Genomic DNA, 20000 nt, shown 5'->3' on the forward strand with positions numbered 1-20000 from the left:
CTGCTCTCAGCCAATCAGAATCGAGTAATTTTTTCATGTATATTATTAATTATATAAACTGCGGTGCACTGAAGCTGTACGCTGAAGCTGTACCAGATAACGTACATACAACTTTGCTAGGGCTGTGGGGCTACCTGCTGCTTGGTGCAGGGGTGCACATGGTCAACATTGCAGATCTAACCTACTTCGTGTGGTTGCTAGTTTCTCCTGATCTCCCACCCGTCCCTCCCTGTTGTAGAAAAATGGTTGTATTCCAATGTCTTGTCAGTGTGACAGTCACCAGGCAATGGCCTGTGGCAGGGTTACCAAGTCTGTCACGGGCATGGGTGTCCAGCATGCCTCTGTCAGGCACCTAAGCCCAAGCTCATCTTGTCGCTGAGTTTAATGGTCAGTACATATTATGTCCAATTTTTCTTGACAGTCCAAGAACTCCTTATATGAGCTGCATTTGTGCCTTTCATATTATCAAATCAGATGCTTTACCATTGAGTCACAGGCCACTCCTTGGAGCTTGGCAGATGAACAACAGCCACCTAAGTAAAAAGCTGATCAAGCCAGTACCTTGACTCGGTTTCGTCCAACAAACTCTCTGTCCATTCTTCTTCGAGCCTGGATGGCACTGCTAAGCTCCACAAACTGGATGAAGGCGTATGGATTGTTACCGACCTGTTTTTTTATGTCAACATCCTGTAATCAAGAAAAGAAACATGGTTACCACCAAGTTAAAGAAAACAGATCTCCATGACAATCATAATAATAATAATCATATTATTGGCAAATGTGCCTTTCTACATAGCGCAATAAACCAGAACATGATCCTGTATGCCATACCACATGGCCTTGTTCATGGCCTACAAACTTATGAAGGAGAGATCGTTATAAAAACCCTGTGTGCATCTAATGTGCAGTGTTCCTTCACCTGGAGCTTGGATTTGGCAAAAGGCAAACTCACCACAATTTCTCCATATCGCTCAAATGCGTCTTTGAGATCAGCAAAAGTCGTCGTCTTTTCGATATTTCCCACAAAGAGAGTCCTGGTGCAGCCTGGATCAAACTCGTCATCCATTAAAGCACCAACATGTGAACGATGTCGTGGAGGGTGATCACCAGCCTCATAACGATCATCTACAGGCAAAAAATATTAAGGTAGTTAGTGACATTACAGTATGTTGCTGTTATGTATTGTTTCATAAACTAGCAGGAGTGTTTTCTCAGGTTTTAAACCATGAGGCAAAGCCAAGTGGCTTTAGACCCAATAAAACACAAACTGCAAGTTTATTAAATAGCTTCAAAAACATGCCACAAAGAGCGTGTCCCTCTGGAGTCCGAACAAAGGGTCAAATTATGAGAGGAGAACATTAACATACATGAAAAACAAGCTACACGTACAGCATTAGGGATCTACATTCGCAGTGGCACGGTCGACCCAAACGACTTAAAACCCTGTCCGAACGAGTATAATAACTCCAAAGGTCGCCTGTTGGACAAGTGAAGTTTTAATAAATGTCTTTTCATGAATGCAATCAAATGTTATAATATAGAATGTACTTTTGTTTTGATCGCTTTTCTTTCAATGGAAATTTCCAGAAAATAAGGAATAAACATGCAGCTTTCCTCAGCAATGAAATCTCAAGTTTAGGCGCCATCTTTGACCATGCGGTATTTTCCACGAAACAATTGCTGGCTCAATTTTCATGTATCTCACCACTGGCATGGTTGATAGGCAAGTCGTTTAGCAAAGAGCAAAGGGTGACTCATGGTCTCAGCTGATAATGTCACGCTAGTTACAAGGTATTTTGCTACCTTTGGCAAAAAGGAAAACAAGTGGAGCAGAACCTGCTGCTTACAAACAGGAAAACAAAAGAGTGCAACATCAAACGCGAATGCTCAAGTTACAAGTAATTTTATTGACTATTTTCTATATTTTTGCATTTTTGCCTGGGCAACCTACTTGCCCAGTTGATGACTTCGATAAAATATGAATATGGATCCCTGCAGTATGCCTAAAGAATTCAAATGTGGAGTGTTTTTTCAGTTTGTAGAGGCTCATACATGTGTTTTATAGCTCACCTCATAGACTGTTTTGTCATGAGTTAATGAGTTTTTTGAATGCGTCTTAAACTGCCTAATACAGAGTTTAAGATCTACGACAAGACGGTAACGAAAACGTCATTTAAAATTGCAAGTTCAGGTTTATTAATATTTTCGTCATTATGTCGGTTTGCCTAATTTCTAAAAACTAGTGCAACTTTCCAGGAACTGAATTTTGAGGTGCGGTGTTGAAGATACAAAAGAAAATTCAAATTCGCTGCCTTGTGTTCACGTTTTCCGTAAAACTTGAAAATTGGTCATTTCGCATTGCAGATTTGCCGAAAATGTGAAAGAAATGTACAAAAATGAAAAATGCACGAGCAGAGAGTGTTTTTGCTAATTAAATATGCAACATTTGTGACCTTTTCGTTGCTGTCGCATCCTAGATCTTAAACTCCCTAATAGGGAACCCAAGCAACGATGATGTTAAGGACCATGTAAACGGCAGCAAAATTGGGTTAAAGGAGCCGAAACATTGACTTTGCCAAACCGGCTTGGCATTTACAATTTTGTACAGCCCTTGGTCGCCCACATCCGAACAAACATGAAATGAGCATATTTGAAGACACAAGCATGTAACAAGAAATTTTCCCTTTTCTTCTCAAACAGCCACACTGTTGTGAGCGACATACAAAAATAGAGTTGTATTTTAGTCTATGCTCTCATACATGTAGCCAACTTCATCACCATGTTTAAGCTCCCCAACAATACCCTCTTTCCCCAATGACCCTTTTACCCCAGAGAAAAAACTCCCCACAAACCGGTTACACCCATAGAGGAAGGGTTAATTGAATCAATGATTTCATTGTCTTTGCACTCAAAGGGTGCATCTGATTGACTGTATTCTGGACTAGAAATACATGGAAAAGAAGTTAGAAATACTTCGTTTTAATGGTGATTCACATTAAAATTGGCAAGCACTTTCTAAAATGCTATTTTAACCCATTGACGTCCAAACCGGCCGAAACCGGCCAGACTTACATGTAGTATTTTACTGTCTAACGCCAGACGATTTTACTCGTCAATGGGGAACCCCTGGGAGTCAATGGGTTAAACATATCTTTATTATCCTTGTTGCTTCAATAAGCCAGACAAACCATTTTAAATCATCACTCCATGTATTCTTTTTCTGGAATTGGGAAAATGGAACACACCGTAAGATGTAAAAGCCAAATTGTTATTGATCGCTCTTCCAGGAGACAGGCCTAATGTTTTGCTTTGATATAATATTATTTTCAAGTCTACAACTTGTTTCAAACATAGTGAAATATATCCAGATACAAACCTCTCCAGTATTGCAGGTCCATTTCAGCTCCAAGGAACATCTTGCCACGACACGCTTCAATTCCTCGTTCAGCATCTTCAGGTCTGAACACACAAAGGAGAAAAACAAAATAAGCTTATAATTGAGTAGTTTTTTTGCCAAGGCTGCCTGGTCTGTACTTGAGCCCAAAAATGAATATATGGCCGCACAGAGATATGAAATTTCACATCTCCAAGGGATCATGTAATGTTACGTTAATTACCATATTTACCCGTGTATAAGTCAACCCCCCATTTGCTTGCACGCAAACATGCACCAGGTTACTAAGCAGTTGAAGGATCATGTTTTATTTGAAGAAAAAGAAATGCCTTTTTGAGCTTTCCGCCTTTGGTAACCGAAAATTTCCAGTGTGAGTCAAATCCACAAATCCAAAGTATTTTGTCGCCAGATGAAAAGCCAACCTTTTCCACTGCATTCGTTATGCTCAAGACAACATTATTATGTTAATTTTAAATAAATTATTTAGCTGGAACTTGGCTCTAAATCTTTGACCAGTGTATAAGTCAAGGGCCATTTTTGGAGCTTCTTTTGAGGCCATAAAAGGTTGACTAATACATGGGTAAGTATGTTATTTAAACACCAATGAAACACCAAACCATTTCACTTTAATATTTTTTGTAGTCCTGATGTAGAACAATGGTGCAATTTCTTATGTAACCATAGTAACGGTGATCTTCAAATGTAAGTACCTTCTAAAGTGAATAATAGCATATCTACTGGATCCCTGTCCATTGACATAAATGCGCACAACATCTCCATATTTCTTGAACTCATGGTAAAGACCATCCCGAACACTACTGTCTGAAAATTAAATGGAACAAAAAATGTGTTTTCAATTTGTAAAAAAATCTTGTTGATGCAAAATTGCCTAGACATCACATTTCGGATACAAGGCTCCCTTTTAAACACATTGACAACACAGATAGGCCCAAAAACTCACTAACTCCTTTATTTCGACTATTTCATTACAATTATACTCTGACTGATTTTTTGTATTTGCGACTAAAATATCTGGAGGGGTTGCAAAAGAGTCAGCAGTTGCCAATTTTTCTAAAAAAAATAAAGCAATGAAAAAACCATTGTTTCTCATGGTGAATTTGTTGCAACGTTACGTGCACAATGCCATTCCCTCAACCATTCTTCATTTTCAGCAGTTTCTTTAGACATGTACTGCAGGCTCATATTTTGTTTTGTTAAACTGCTGGCAACACATCACAGCAATTACATATAATACACTGCGACCAAAAGTTGCGAAATTTCAACTAAATTTTTGTATTTGGAAGCTATCCTACCTCCCGATCTTGCCATAATATTTCTCAAACACAGAGCCGAACTTCTGTTTGTATTCTGAGGTGGCTCCACGGGTGCCGGCGGTGCAGCCACAGGCACACTGCCATCTCTGCTGCCCTCTTCGCTGCTGCTGCTACCACTAGTGCTGGGTGACTGACTCCCACTATGGCTGCTTTCGCTACCACTCTCACTGCCACTGGAATGATCTGGGCTGGGTTCTTGGTCACGATATGCCTCTGAGGAAACAAATCATCCAGGGATTAGGTGAATATGCTCAATCGCCACAAAAACCCTAACAACCAAACTGGTTGGCCCCACCTTGTTTGAAGGTCATACGTTTAGAAACTTAATAATAATAATAATAATAATAATAATAATAATAATAATAATAATAATAACTTAAAAACTTATATAGCGCGTGCTTCATGACAGAATGATCGCATGCGCTTAACATAGATTAAAATACCAATAAAATTTATCAGTTCATATAAGCTAAGAATATGTTCATTAAAATAGATTTGTAAGTTAACAGTTAGATTTGTAAGTTAAGTTAAAAACTTACCTACAGTACCGCCTAGAAGTATTGACCCCTTTACCGCGTCATTGCCGCGTCACCCTGTCGCGGCTTTCCCTCGGTATTCCCGCGGTAGGCCGCTTTTCTGCCGAGGGAAATTTACGGCTAGGCTCCAAAGTTGCCGCGGGAAAGTCAACCGAGGTAAACCCTCGGTAATTAAAATTCCGCGGTAGAGTTGGGTTTCCGTTGACTTTGTGTTTCGATAAGCTATTGTAGATTGTAATGTTGAAATCCCACCGAACAACAGAAACTGAACAAGTTTCGGCTGAAAATTGCGAACAGCAAAGAGGGTTATAGCCGCTAATCATGCACCTTGGTTTCCTTTTCCTTTTACATGCGAAAAGAATATCCGTACTGTAGCTAGATTCCGACCACATTTGAAACCTTCTTTGCGACATGCATTTGTATTTTGATTGCAGTGATTATTTCGAAGACTTATCGTGGACTATTCATTCGAAGGTTCGACGCTTGTCCTACTTGCGTGGACTTCGCCGTCATTTTATACATTTAAGTTTATGGGAGAATATGTCCCCTTGTTTTTTGCAGCTCAGCGCACGGAACATACATTTATTCGTCTATTATTTCGATATCCTGCAAACAGGAGAGGGTTTTGACAATATTTACAAACTGAAAGCTTACATGTTCAGGGTGAACGGCTCGAAAACCTTGCGTGACCAAGTTACGACTTCTTGTGGTTTCCTACTTCAGTATTACTTCCTAAGGTTGTTTAGTGTAACAAATCACAAGAAAGAAAAACACTCCAAGGAAAGAACCCAGGATATCAAACCCTGAAATAGTCGAAAATTATTTGATCTAAACTGAAAAGATTGTTTTCGTGCTCTGGGTTAATCATTGGTGCATATCGGCGTGGTTATGCAAATTTATCACGAGTGGACGCCCGCTGCGAAAAGAGTTGCACGTGAAAGCGCAACGTGAGCACTGGAGCAAAGATGCTTCGAACATTCTAAAGTTTGTTTCGCTTGCTGGTTTTGCATTTGTTAAAATTCGTATGCAAACGATGAGCGTTCAGATAAGTAAGAGACTTCTTTTCTCCACTAACTACAGTCTATTCTTAAATTTGTTTTCCATGCGTAATCAACATGCCGCAATTAAAAAATATTTATGGAAGTCAAGTAGACTATTGCACGACTGATAAAACAACGCGAAAATGTATCTTGCTGCAATTGCTATGATATAACAATTTATTGCTGATGAAAAGCGATGAAAAAAAAAACCATTCTTAAATTATTCGTCGGTACGTTTGGTCTCAAAATAGTACCGACAAAGGCTCCGATGCCTCGGAAGAATGTTGCGATTAAAATTGAAATTTGACAAGTTTAACAATAATACAATGTATGTGGAAGGAATACCTGCTTTTAACCAAAATGGCGATGATAAAACGAAGACAATCGCACAAGTTTGAATTTCAGGTCTCCAAATAAAATAAAGTCAGGCTTAGACGAAAAGAGATACAATTAAACCTTTTTCAAAACCAAACAAATAATTTCTCACGCACACATACAGTATTACAACCTGGAGAACAACGAGTGTTGCGTTGGCTGGATAATCAAGCTGTCGCTTACACTGTATCTTTAAAGAAGTCTTCAGTTTTACATTATGTAAAGATTATAAAATTTGCGTCCTTACGTAAATGGCACACTTTCTCATTTTGATTACAATTTCTTGCATTAAGAATCGATTCTTCACACCATGAGATATAAAATTTGACAGTCTTCCGCTTATTATACAAGAGTAACAGATCATCGTTCTTTCCCGCGGCAAGCCTCGTCTTTTCTCCCGCGGCAAATTTCCCGCGGCAAAGGGCACCTCGGTTTTACCAGGGAAAAAAATTTGCATACCTCGGTGCCGCGCGTCCACTACCTGCGGCAAAGATGAGGTATTGCCTTGTCCCGAGGGGTCAATACTTTAAGGCGGTACTGTATAAATCTGAGTTCATGTTTGGCTTACTTCAAAATTAACCATAAGTTAAACGATTAGTTTGTGTTTGGCTGCATTGTCATGGTTTAAAAGCGGAGTATTAAGTGGATCTTGATGTTGTTAACCCATTCACACCCAAAACGCTCCCAATTGGTGAGTTACTTTGTCTGGTGTTAGCTGGAGTAAAACCTATAAGTCTCACCTACATGTAAGCTATAGGTTTTCCCTGCCTAGATATTTTGGTGTACTCAAATGCCATCTCTGAGTCACAGGAGTACCTGCTTACTGGGAGAGCATGACACAGGACAGGCAAACTTTGCAGATTTTTGTGCAACGAAGTGCTGCCTCAAGTATAAAAGACCCAGGAGTAGCAACTTGAGTAACGCAGTGAAAGCAGGCATGCGCATGTATGTTCCTACCCTGGGTGCCAGAGGTTCTATTTTTCTTTCGCAAGGAGCGAGAGGTAAAAAACGGAGAGGCGAAAAATACGAGCCTCTGGTCACAGCGGTTAAGAATCTCACTTGCATGCAAATTCGGAAAAGGATATCTTGCCAAACCAGTTTTCTACAGTGATGTCAATGTTGTACCCAATTCAAGTCCTTTGGAAATAGAACGTTTGATTTTGACAGTTCCCATCGTGCAGCAACCAATCAAAAGCAACATGAAAACCACAAACTAATTACCGCTGGTGGCTGTGGTTTAGTTTTCTCACGCGTGACTAGTTTCTTAACCCAAACATGATATTTCTAGTGTTCATGGTTATCGGATTTTCTTTCAGCTCTAGGATCTGCGAATCAATCAAGGCATTCAAGGGACAAATAACGACTACGATAGCATCTTTTGGATAATGAATCCACGATCATGCAAATATGAACAAACTTTTGACACAAGTTTTGCGGCATCCAGTTGGCAGGACCAAACACATCCTCATGCTTAATGAAATTCCTGAACAGGTTTCACTTCTAAAATCTCCGAAAATCCAGAATTTGCCTTGTATTGTACTATGCAAACCTCTAAATACTCGCTCAAATTCACAGCTTTCCACCGCCAGTTTTGTTTTCGTAGCAGTCCCGCTCAAAATTTTGTGGCCACTGGGGTGCACTATCGCCGTTCAACCAGTGAAATTGAGTGTTACCGTAGTTATTCGGTTATAAGGCGCACCGTTTTTTCAAGAAAAATCTGTCTTTGGGTGGCAAGTTAGTGCTAAGATTGGGGTGCGTCTTATAGCCAAGTATTTTCACACAACAAAATCTTAAGATCACAATTTGAGAAGAGCTTGCAGTTTAAACAACACAAGAAAAGGACACTAGTTGTCTATTACAAAAGAATAGTGCTTTTAGAGACCTTTAGAACACTAAACGACTTCAAGAGAAAAGCAAACACACGGAAATTTGCATACGTCCTTAAGAGCACGTGCTCAGTAACGTGATACCCGTGACAACAACACAACCGTTCGAACCTTGTTTCGAATATTCCAAGAGTCATGTTTGTCGCTTGCATGAAAAGTTTCTTCTTTGAACAAACAGTGTGGAGATGAAACATACCTTCTCCATTCATCCACGCTTTCTTGTGCACTGAAATTTGCATCCTTGGTGGCATGTTGATATTCAGCTGTCGAACACCTTTGAATGACTTTCCATGGGAGTTTTTGCGCTGTTCGCTTTCGCTTGAAGTCTGCAGTCTGAACTCTGACTCTTTATTAAGTCGGAAGGTTCAAATAAACGTGTATGCGTTGTATGTTTATAATTTCAGGTGTGAACTTTTAGCTTTTGTTTTTCCGTATATCATTAAATGCGTGCCTTTTTCACGCTCGTTACGTTAACAAAAAGAGTTTGCATGTCAATGGTGTAAGGATAATTGTTCTCAAATTCATCACATCCTTTTCATAACTCTCAATTTTTTGGTGCGTCTTATAACCGAGTATTTTCGCATTATTTTCAGTTTGAGAGCTTAGCTTGATTCAATTGCTAAGTTTGGGGTGCGTCTTATAACCGAGTGCGCCTTATAACCGAATAACTACGGTAGATTGTTTTTGCTTGGAAAGAACTGGCACTGACTATGAAAACCAATCAGCGACCGTGCTCATAATCACAAATCATGGAAGTGAGATTCTAAACCGCCGTGACCAGAGGTTCATATTTTTCGCCTCTCCGTTTTAACTGCTCGCTCCTCGCGAAAGAATAATAGAACCTCTGGCACCCAGGGTAGTATGTTCCACTTTTACAAAGCAAACTGGCCTCACTCAACAAGGGGACTACACATTATTAGTTATTGTTTTATTTCAAGTGGAGAATCAAGACTTACTGGGTTTGTTTGAGCTTCTTCTTGTAGGTTCTTGATTGTAGGTCTGCTGCCTACGATGATCTCTGGTGTTTCCACTCACAGCTCTTGATCTGTTGGAACTGCTTCCTCCACTTGAACCCCCGAGTCCACTTGGCATGCGACTACCAGCAGCTGACTCATCATCACTGAAACCTTCATAGTAATTTTGTGACCTGGCTCCACTATACCTTCCTTCTGGGGCACTGTGGGTAGAAAGAAACATTTCATTACAATTTAAGAGAAAACACTTCAGGTGAAAAAGCAATAAAATTGCCTGAGCATCACACTAATGGATTATGCAGCTTTTCAAACATAAGATGTACAAAGTAAAATGCAAGGCTCAGCCCTGTAGTAAAACTCTCCTTAACAGTCTTTTACATGGTTATGTTGATAAAACATGATGAGATGGAGATCCAGAACTTTCTCCATCATTTCAAATTTGGTTGTACTAAAAATCAGAAAAAAGTTGCACACAACAGATGAACTTGCTGCCATTTTATAACAACAAAAATAATAGTGATAATAAAAAAAAATATAATTATATTAATTAATAAGTATAAATTATTTATGTAATCATTATATTAATTCTATTATTTATCATATATATTATAATTAACAATAATTAGAATAATGAATAATAACAATATTAATAAACAAACTATACTAAATACATAATTAATAATTATGATTAATAAAATAATAATAATAATAATAATAATAATAATGTCTATTATTTGGACTCATGAGGACCACTGTAAACAGAAACGAGAATTTAGAAAATGAAGAAGAAAGAGCTGCTTTGTTTTGCATTGACTGACATCTTGAGAAAAGGTCCTAAACTCTAATTTTCAAAACATCAAAATGTGAATATCATCGAACAAAGTACTTCATGGTGCATTATGATCTCAAACACATCATATGCTATGAAATTTGGAATACATGTACACACACCCACAAAATCAAACTTGGTACATGAAAGCAAGTATGGTAACCCCTACAAGAGCGTGCTCATGGTGGAAGCCCTCAAGGGCTATTAATTGAAACTGAAAATACTTTTGGCGCAGGCTAGTGAGGCTACAGCAAACAAACAAACAGGCAATGTCAGTAAAACAGAGAGTTGAAGGCAGAAGAACAATGGAATAATGGGTAATGAAGGTTTTGTGTAAGAGCCTGGGGATTTAAAGGGAAAGCTGCAGACTCACAAATCTCCCAAATAATGCTTAACACTTTGATGCCTGAACCGGCCAGACTTCGTATTTTACTCTGTCTAACGCCAGACGATTTTACTCGTCAATGGGGAACCCCCAGGATTCAATGGGTAAACTATTCAGTGGAGTAGAGGTACACAGGGGAAACAAAGATTGACCACAGAAATGAACAAACAGTTTATTATTTTTTTTACTGAAATACTAACCTGATTATCTACGACCCTAGGACAGCTTGTCTACGAACACCCCGCAACATGACAAGAACTCAATATGCTACCCTAATACCATCCAGAATTTTAACTCAATTAACCATCCATGAGCCACACAGAAAACTAAAAAGCCAGCACCCTGACCATACAACATGGATATAAGTGCTTTGCAATCCTTATTTCAAAAGACTTCCACAATTCAAAAAAAGTTATTGGAAACCTTGCACACATCCACATAGGTTGCAGTGATGGAATCAATGTTGGGAAAAATGCACCCATACAATGCAAGAGGTATCCTGCAACCAAGCCAACCATATGAATTTCACATTTTGGTAGTTCTCTGTTCTCTGTGCCAAAACTTGTTGCTGCATTTAACACAAATCAGCGAGCTCATCCTCACGTTTAAAAGACTGGTAAGATAGGTGAAAAATGACGATGAAAAAGAACAGGAATTTAGCCAACATGCCAAAACCAGGAAATTTCTTATTGTCAAGTGATACCCATGGAAATAATTCTTGTGATTGCAAATTCAACTTGCATTCTTATTTCTTTTCATTGGCTTCCAACCCATACTGTAATGAAATGGTAAATCCACTATCTGACTGTGGCAAATTTGACATACAGCTACGTCTCAGAACTTTCTTTATTAACACTTTGACCAACTCCGATGTACTGATGACAAAAGATAAATATCAGAACTAAGCAATCTTTAAGTGTTGTTTCATACCAGTCAGTTCCATATTTCTGAAGCAAGCTTTGCATCAACACTACACAAGTAGTCCCTAATTCCACTGAGTAAGGAATGAAACATCGCAAATAAAGATATAGTAATGCTTACATGAAACCACCCACATGTTGCAGAGGAGAAAGCTCTATCGCGTCAATAATGATGAATATTGTTGAGACACCCATTCCTGTATGAGATGCTAAAATTGCTTTTGATTCACGTACACATAGAGAACATGGTCAAACCACAGCCAAATTTCCATTCATCTGCTGCCAAAGAAAAACTGTTGAAAACCACATAATCCAAACTTGTATCTCCAACTCGACGACACAGTCTTGGTGATATCTTTTCTTCACTCTGAGATCAAACCACTCCACAGTTTTGATTACTGCTTCAGTTTACACAATGTCACGACCACAAAATCTTCTTTTCCAAGGCATGTTTCATTTGAAAAACTATCCACAATAAGATGCTGTCTGATCCAAAAAAGTCATTCCCTTGTGTTGTATGCATGACGGTTCTCACCAAGAAATGCACCATGCAACTGCAGAATACAGAGCTACTTAAATGCACCTAGCTTAACTTACATGTAGTTGAAGATTTTCCATGTCACAGCACATTACTACAGGTACTTTAAATATTAGAAAAAAATGCCTGTATTCTGTAGTTTAGCCAAAATTATCAACAACATACTGTGCATCACTTTTTTTATTTCTGACACCATCAGTAGACAGCTTTTTGACAATGGTCTTCGTATCCAAAAAAAGACAAGTTTATTATCTTGTACAGCTTGTTTCCACAACCTGGTACCCCTGAAATGGTCAGTAGATCACCTTAAAGAACTTTCACTGATTTTGCTAATGATCTTCATGGCAACCAATCCCAAATAAAAGTTAACAATCTTGCAAAGCTTGTTTCCGCAACTTCCATCCAGTTTCTTTTTCCTTCCCCACACTGAAACACTCCTGGCAACAGAAGTCATGATAGCTGTCCATAAAACTTGGGCAGTCTCATCCTTCCAAACAAACTGTTAATCGGGACATCCACCAGTATGAATCCTTTGCAACACCAGCGATGCTACGAGAGTGAATGGACTTGCCATAGCATCCCTGAATCAAATGTGTTGGTCAGAAGCAACTGTAATTTTTTTGTTAGGTATTGAAATTGCAAAACTTTCACAGTCCAAGTTGACATCTTAAAAGAAACCAAACATTGAGCTCGCAGAACACGTAAATACTTACAGGCAATTCCTTCTGTTAACTTTTGTGGGGTGTGCTGTGTTTGTCAATTTCTTGTCAAATTGCTGCCATGCATACCAATAAAGCCAACGAAAACAATATTTTCAAAGCTTTCCTCCAACACTTTCAACCCATCAAATACCCCCATAAACTCTTTGACTTACCCCTCGGTTCTTCTTGGCCGTGCTGGGGGATCTGTATGACCATGAAGCCGGGATAGGGTTCCGGGGTTCCCCGGTTCATTGTAGTCCGTCCTCATTTCCCGATCACCGATTCGATTTACAGATTCGTGAGCCTTAGTGGCGCTACGAATGTCAACAAAATCAACAAATGCGGCTCTTCCGCCTTCGGCGCTGCGTTTTGGCAAAATTTTAACGCTTTCAACTCGCCCATACCTGCGAGAAAAGAAAAGAAATCAGCAATGTGAAATCAACATGGTGACGTGTAACATAAGGAGGGGGTGTACGGTAGCATAATAAATACAACTCTCTTTCGTCAAAAAATGAAACCTCACGATCAAAGTTTTTCGTTTCCGAAAATTTAAATCCTAAAATGAAAAATGCACCAAATTCCTGTACAAAATGCAAGCTTCAAAATATAAGCTTCAAATTTCACATTCGAAGAGCAAATTGTCGACGAAGATTATAACCTTGATTGTACTTATAAAATAAATCATTTGAAGCTGCTAATTGCCATCGGACAGCTGTGATAAATTAGTGCACACGCCGTGCTACCTCTTCCATAATTATACAATTAACAAAGCAGCAAATTGAAAACTGAAATTGAAGAATCCAAAAGCTTGATTTTGTCTGTGCAAGGCCACAGCTCACAGCCCATGGCTAACGCCTAACACCAACACGAAGGAGTCCCTTCAAAAAAGCAGGGTAATTTTAACTGTAGAGGAATAGGTGTATCTCTGTCATAAGCTCTAAAACATGGTCAGTTCTTGGAACAAGAGATCAAGTAATTTTCCGAAAACAACGCGAAGGTATGATGAAGTGTTAACAACGCGCCAAAAAAGCGCTTACATGAAACCTTACCGGGTGAAGTGCTTAACAATTTCTTCGTCCCTGATGTTTTCCGGCAGGTTTCCAACCCACAAATGTCGGGTTTCTCGCACCATTGTGTTAGAAACTTTTCCTGTGGCTTAAATTAATTTTTCAGATCCGTTTCACGGTTAACGCAGAAGTGAAAAGTTCATTTCCCTGCAACTTTCGATTCGCGATGAAAGCCGCGATGAAGTTCCTACTATCGTTGCAATGGATTGTGGGAAGGAAAATGGAAGCTAGTTATAAGACAGTTAATGATTGGCTACTTTTTGGCGCAAGTGGATCCATTCACTGCTAGCCAATAGGATACGTTGTTTTATTTCCTGAAGTCCATTTGAATTTCTTTTTTAGCTGAGTTCACTTCCCTGCGAGATCTTGGAATCTGTGGAAGCTACAGCAAAAATCGTAAGTTCTTATTCACCATAAGCTGATGTCTTGAATTGAGACAACTATAAGAGGCTTCGGTGTTTTCTTGATGACTTGATGAGTCATTTGAAGTCACTGCCTTTCGGAATAAATTGGAATCCCTGTAAGAACAGCTCGATCGATCCTAGGCAGCTTTCAGGGTTTTGCTACATGCAGTTTTTCCAAGCTGGAAGCGTTTGAGGTCAAAAATTAGTTTACTTTAAAAAAGTTGAACTTGTCTTATATTTGGAGCATTTCTCTCCAAAAAAAAATTGCACCGAAGGAATAAGTTGCCCAGATATTTGTTCTTTGAGCAAAACCTGACTTTCGGCACGTAACTTCTAGTTTTTTAAACAAGCTTGTTTGTAGAAAAATGACATTTGTCAACAGCTTCTTCGAGGTGCTTTTTTTCACTTTTGCCGCACCCAACCATTCTTCGTCAGATCTATTGGACTTGGAAGAGCAGAATTTTTTACTTTAATGGAGCTCAATTCGTTGTTCTAATTGGTTTAATTTCAAGCTGTTTGCCCTTCTAATATCGGGATTCGACTTGTTAAAAAGTGCAGAAGATCGTCGTCTAGTGATCATACTTTGTTGCAAGTCTAACCGGCAAACGTAAATGGACAACGTAGTATAATTAACCTGCAACTCTCGCGCGTTAACCGCATACCCACTTTCCAATTTCTGACGCCTGACAGAATAATCGAGCTACTATATCCCTGTGTCACTGTACTGATGCTTAATTTTCATTATAAATGTACGAGTTAATATGATAATTCACCTTATCATACTTTCTCCCATATGACCATTCTTTGAAAGGAAAGTTTTAATTTAGGCATCTGATGCAATCATCTGGTTCTGTTACAAAAATTCTGAAATTGCACAGATAACAATTTTTGGCTGAAAAACCAGAAATACCGGTAGTTGGGTGGTAAGAATAAAAATGTTGGTGTAAAAATTGCTTCATAGAAGTATGCTCAATCTGTATACAGGATGTTTGAAGTTTGAAGTGAAGTGTTAGTTGTGGTGAATGGAATGAATTTCCTAAAGATCTCCCAGACCCTGGTAGGACAAGTTGTAATATTCTCATCATGCCAGCGACACCTATTGAGGCGTAGTTTGTCCATTTCCCCTGTCCCAACAAAAGGTGATTTGGCATGAATACACTATCTTAATTTTTTTCTTTTTTATTTAAAACTCTTTTCTTCAAGTAGCTGTCATTTGTCATTTTACAGAGAAGATGTCTGGGGTAAGCAAGATTTGTGCCCGTGAAATTTTTGACAGTCGTGGAAACCCCACAGTGGAAGTGGATATCACAACATCAAAGGGTATTTTATTGATTAATTCCACATTTTTTTCTCTCATCAGTGCAGTGCTTTATTCATGAATTTGCACCCAAATGTTTTAAAAGGATGTTCTGCAAAATCTACATGTAAACCTCAGTGTCTCTGTGATATATTCCTTTTATTTAGTCATTGAACAGGTGGATAAGACTTGACACTTTTTAAAATACATGTGTAGTTGGCAAACGTCTTTTACATGTCCAGTTTGACATGATTGATAATAGAAAGTTTGGGTTACTCATTTCCAGGCTCTTACCGTGCTGCAGTTCCATCTGGAGCTTCCACTGGAATTTACGAAGCTTTAGAGCTTAGAGATCAGGATCCAAAGAGATTTCTTGGAAAAGGTAACATTGCCTGCTTGGTTTGGTGAAAGTAATTTACAGATCGCAGGTCTACTCAGTGACAACAACATCCACAACAAGCTTGATCCCCTTTTTGTCATGTGTTGTACAAATTATAATATTCTATTAGAAGAGATGGAGCGAGTTTCAATCAAGTGTCATAAAACCAAACCAAAGTAGTTACTTTGGTCAATCAAAAAGGATGAAGATAATCTAATGAACCAATCAAAACTCGAAGTAATTACACGTAGCTGTCACAAAGCGCGGGAAAGTGTGCAGGCGTGAGCCACGATTGTCTTTGGCTTTTGTTTCACTTGTGATTGGTTGAAAAAGTTGTGCAAGAACTTTGAACCAATGCCTGAGTGAAGTAATGCAAAACCAAAACAATGCACTAATCACTTTCAACACTCAATTGAAAACCGCTCTAAAGAGAGGGGTCTGGTAACCTGAAGTAATTGGAGAATCAAAAAAGGTAGACAGCGACTGGGGCAATTCTACAATGACCTGTAAGCTCGATCTGTTAGTTTAGCATGTAACAATACAGCACCAAAGGATGTTGATTTAATCTCTTTCTTTGCTGATAGCAATGGTAAGATCATGCTTGATGTTTGTTGACCATCCACCTAAGTGTAAACAGATTACCAACTTCACCATTTCCAGTTCTGCAGTGTTGTCATTCAGAGTCATAAAAAAAAATACACTTACAAGACCAGCAAGTGGGACGCAGCTCCACAACCAACCACGATAGTGGCCTCACAGGGTCTTTATTAGAGAAATCCTCATTTTACTTTGGTACCTAACTTAGATAGTAAATTTTAATTAACTAGCTGCTTTGCGTAGGAGAGTTGATGTTTGGAGTATGCAGGGGTTTCCACTGTGTCCTGACATTTCCCAGACAGAATACTGTCCCATGGCTTGGACATCCTTGAAGGTAGCCCAGCCATGAGCCCCCATTCCAGGTACCCTACTGATATAGCTGTAATGTGATGCTGCGATTCTCCTCATGAGCCGACACTGGTGAAACTGATAGCTGACTGGTAGAACCTGCAGTACCAAGTGTTTTTGCTGATCTTACTGTTCTTTCAACCTTCACCAATAGGGGTTTTGAAAGCAGTTGAAAATGTTAACAAGATCATTGGTCCAGCACTTATCTCCAAGGTTTTTACACTACATTTACTTCAATAATTATTGACAACCATGATTTTCAAAGTGTTCTTCCAGCTTTCATGCTGGTAAAATTTATTGTACCTGTACTGTTAGGTCCTGCAGCATTCAGATGGATCAAAAATTATTATATACGGTAATACCGGTAATGACAAATGCCACGGATTTAGGGTCCAAATATTTAGGCTTAAGGAAATAAAGGCAGAAGTATTCTCAGTTGTTGTCGGTGCTCTTGGATTGATCTTTAAGAACTTTACTTAAGGGACTTTTGAAAGAGATACAGTATGAATCCCAAACAGGGTCGGTAGATTACAATAAATTATCATTTTAAGAAAGGTCCCTTTTAGTATAAGGTCTTGGGGAAAGAACTGAGTGACAGAAGACATTCTTTACAGGACAATATATAAATGTTGACCAGCAAGAATAAAAGATAGTAAAAATAATATGGGCAGTTATATCTATTATTTTATTTTATTATTTTTTGTAATGCAATTTACCATATTATTTCACTGGTCTTTGTTTTAGAACATTGATGTGACTAAACAAGGGGATGTGGACAAAATCATGCTGGATCTTGATGGCACAGAAAATAAATGTAATAATGATTACTATTATCACCATCCAATTTATACTAAACAGTGATACTAATTTTAACTTCTCCTTGTTGTATTTATTTTTATTTGGTGTGATGCGAGAGTAAGAAAACAGAGTATTGCTTCTTTCATGGCACGCAGCAGTAGAAACCGAGGCATCCCGGAGAAGATTCTCTAAGGATAACATTTTAACCTCTTGGAGGAAAGAAGAGGACCAACAAATTCAACCCGCATACTTGGAAATACTTTTATTTCATTAAAAAAATTTGTGATTCAATCATAAGGCAACATATAAGATAAGCTATGTTAATTAAACAGATGTTTTGTTTTCTCATATTTGCAGCAAAACTTGGAGCCAATGCTATACTTGGAGTCTCGCTAGCGGTTTGCAAGGCTGGAGCTGCCCACAAGGTGAATACTTAATAGCAACCATCCACCACTATGGTGAATACTTGTTTTAGTATATACTAAAACAGTGAGATAATATAGCACAAAAAGATGATTTTAACCCATTTATTCCTGCAAAGATTACAACATTTTCAGGTTCAAATTCCGCACGAATTGCTCGGCATTGAATAGCAAAGGATATCCGGAGTTTGGGTTGCCAATCAGCGCGCGAGTTCAACGCTATCCACCGTTTTAGTACATACTAATATGAGATAACATTGTCTTACGAAGAGGAATGTACTTTCACCACTACAGCAGAAGAATACCATATTATTTGCTATTTTTCTCTTCTCATTGTCGACCCCGTAAACAACAAGGAGCAAGACGGGCCTGAGCAGTAAATTTCTTAAGTTACCGATAAGGAACATTCTGCCTCACAGTTTTAACCCTTTAAGGCCTGAGGAGGGCCCATTGATGAGAGAAATCATCTGGCATCAGACGGAGTAAAATCTGTTAAGTCTCACTCCCAGAAGTCAATGGGTTAATGAACGGGACATACTTCTTTGCTGATTAAAAGACAGATTCTTTCAAACCAAAGATTTAAATTCATTTTGGTAATGACAACATGACGTTGCACGATCATCTAAAGGTGATCATTTTGCTTTTGAAATGTGGCATCCTTTTGCAACGGCATGCCCCCAAACAAACCTAGAGAAAGGAATCATTAGGCGCCAAGTCTTGTTACAGTTTGTTAATCTTCTTAACCAGGCACCAACTTCAAGTTTTATTGTCAGAAACCCCTGTTATATAGGGGGAGTCAGGGTGGTTTAGGGGTCATCCACCGTGCCTCCCACCTCTGTGACCCAGGTTCAACTCTGGCCTCGGGTCGGGGCTGAGTTTCAGTCGATCTCAATCTGACTCTTTTCTCTGGGTACTCCGGTTTTCCTCCCTCCTCAAAATCGACTCCCGGCCTATTCCATCAGGCTGTGGTGCTATGCTCTGAGGTCATACATGGGTCGTGTTCAGGGGCCGAGCGCCTAGATGGCAGCACAGCTCCTTTGGTTCGACCTCGATGAGCTGCGCCCTTAGTAATTCAGTCTCTGATGGCGAGAAAGGGCGATTAGCAGATCACATATATATATATATGTATATATCACATATATAACAACTACATCTATTCATCAAAGTGGTGGTAATTAGTGGTGGATATTTGCCGAGCCACAAAGTGTCAAGGTAAATTTCTACCACTAGCTACCAGCACTGAGGTGAATAGTTGTTTTAGTATTTAGTAACTAAAAACAGTGAGATAATATAGCACAAAAAGATGATTTAAACTCATTTATTCCAGCAATGATTGCAATGTTTTTGGCCAGAAATCTCAAATGAGTTGCCCGGAGGTGAAGAGCAATGGATATTCACAGTTTGAGTAGCCAATCAGAGCATGCCTTCAGCACTATCCACTGTTTTAAGATACTATCGTTTTTCAGTTATTAGGTGCAACATTTTTCTCAAAGAAATTGCTTGTTGGCCCCAAATGCGACCCAAATGGTTCTTCCTCTTCCTGCGATGGCATCACACCAATGTTTGTTATGATGGCCTTCAATTCTTACTGTTGTACAACAAAAACACGCAAGAAAATACTATTAACAGCAGGATCTAAAATTCTCTAAATTCTAGTTGAATTTTGTTCTGCTGTTGTTCTTGACTTACACTACAATCTTTAGTTGAGAAAGCATAACTAGTGATGAGTTAAACCAAATTCCTCTATTTGAGATGTCTTGTGTTTGTGACAAAAAA

General features: G+C 38.9%; 2 protein-coding genes across 4 annotated transcripts in view; one reads left to right on the top strand and one right to left on the bottom strand.

The window, feature by feature from the left end:
• The window catches only part of LOC138051495 (msx2-interacting protein-like), a 25063-nt gene extending 10881 nt beyond the window's left edge, over window positions 1-14182 (bottom strand). Inside the window, exons 1-8 of one of the 2 annotated variants that reach the window (XM_068897705.1) lie at window positions 13962-14182; window positions 13086-13316; window positions 9522-9742; window positions 4708-4941; window positions 4105-4216; window positions 3377-3459; window positions 953-1125; window positions 562-687 (exon numbers count right to left, since the gene is read on the bottom strand). In XM_068897705.1, the coding sequence (XP_068753806.1) occupies window positions 562-687; window positions 953-1125; window positions 3377-3459; window positions 4105-4216; window positions 4708-4941; window positions 9522-9742; window positions 13086-13316; window positions 13962-14044 (1263 nt within the window). In that variant the 5' untranslated portion in view covers window positions 14045-14182. The other variant, XM_068897706.1, reaches the window with a different exon arrangement.
• Window positions 14183-14266: 84 nt separating this feature from the next.
• LOC138051500 (alpha-enolase-like) overlaps window positions 14267-20000 on the top strand; it is a 24152-nt gene continuing 18418 nt past the window's right edge. Inside the window, exons 1-7 of one of the 2 annotated variants that reach the window (XM_068897717.1) lie at window positions 14314-14375; window positions 15368-15522; window positions 15611-15703; window positions 15967-16062; window positions 17159-17217; window positions 17749-17818; window positions 18160-18227. In XM_068897717.1, the coding sequence (XP_068753818.1) occupies window positions 15411-15522; window positions 15611-15703; window positions 15967-16062; window positions 17159-17217; window positions 17749-17818; window positions 18160-18227 (498 nt within the window). In that variant the 5' untranslated portion in view covers window positions 14314-14375; window positions 15368-15410. Of the gene's footprint in view, window positions 14376-15367; window positions 15523-15610; window positions 15704-15966; window positions 16063-17158; window positions 17218-17748; window positions 17819-18159; window positions 18228-20000 lie in introns of both variants that reach the window. The other variant, XM_068897718.1, reaches the window with a different exon arrangement.

The sequence above is a fragment of the Montipora capricornis genome, chromosome 6, assembly GCF_036669925.1.
Source record: "Montipora capricornis isolate CH-2021 chromosome 6, ASM3666992v2, whole genome shotgun sequence".
NCBI lineage: Eukaryota > Metazoa > Cnidaria > Anthozoa > Scleractinia > Acroporidae > Montipora > Montipora capricornis.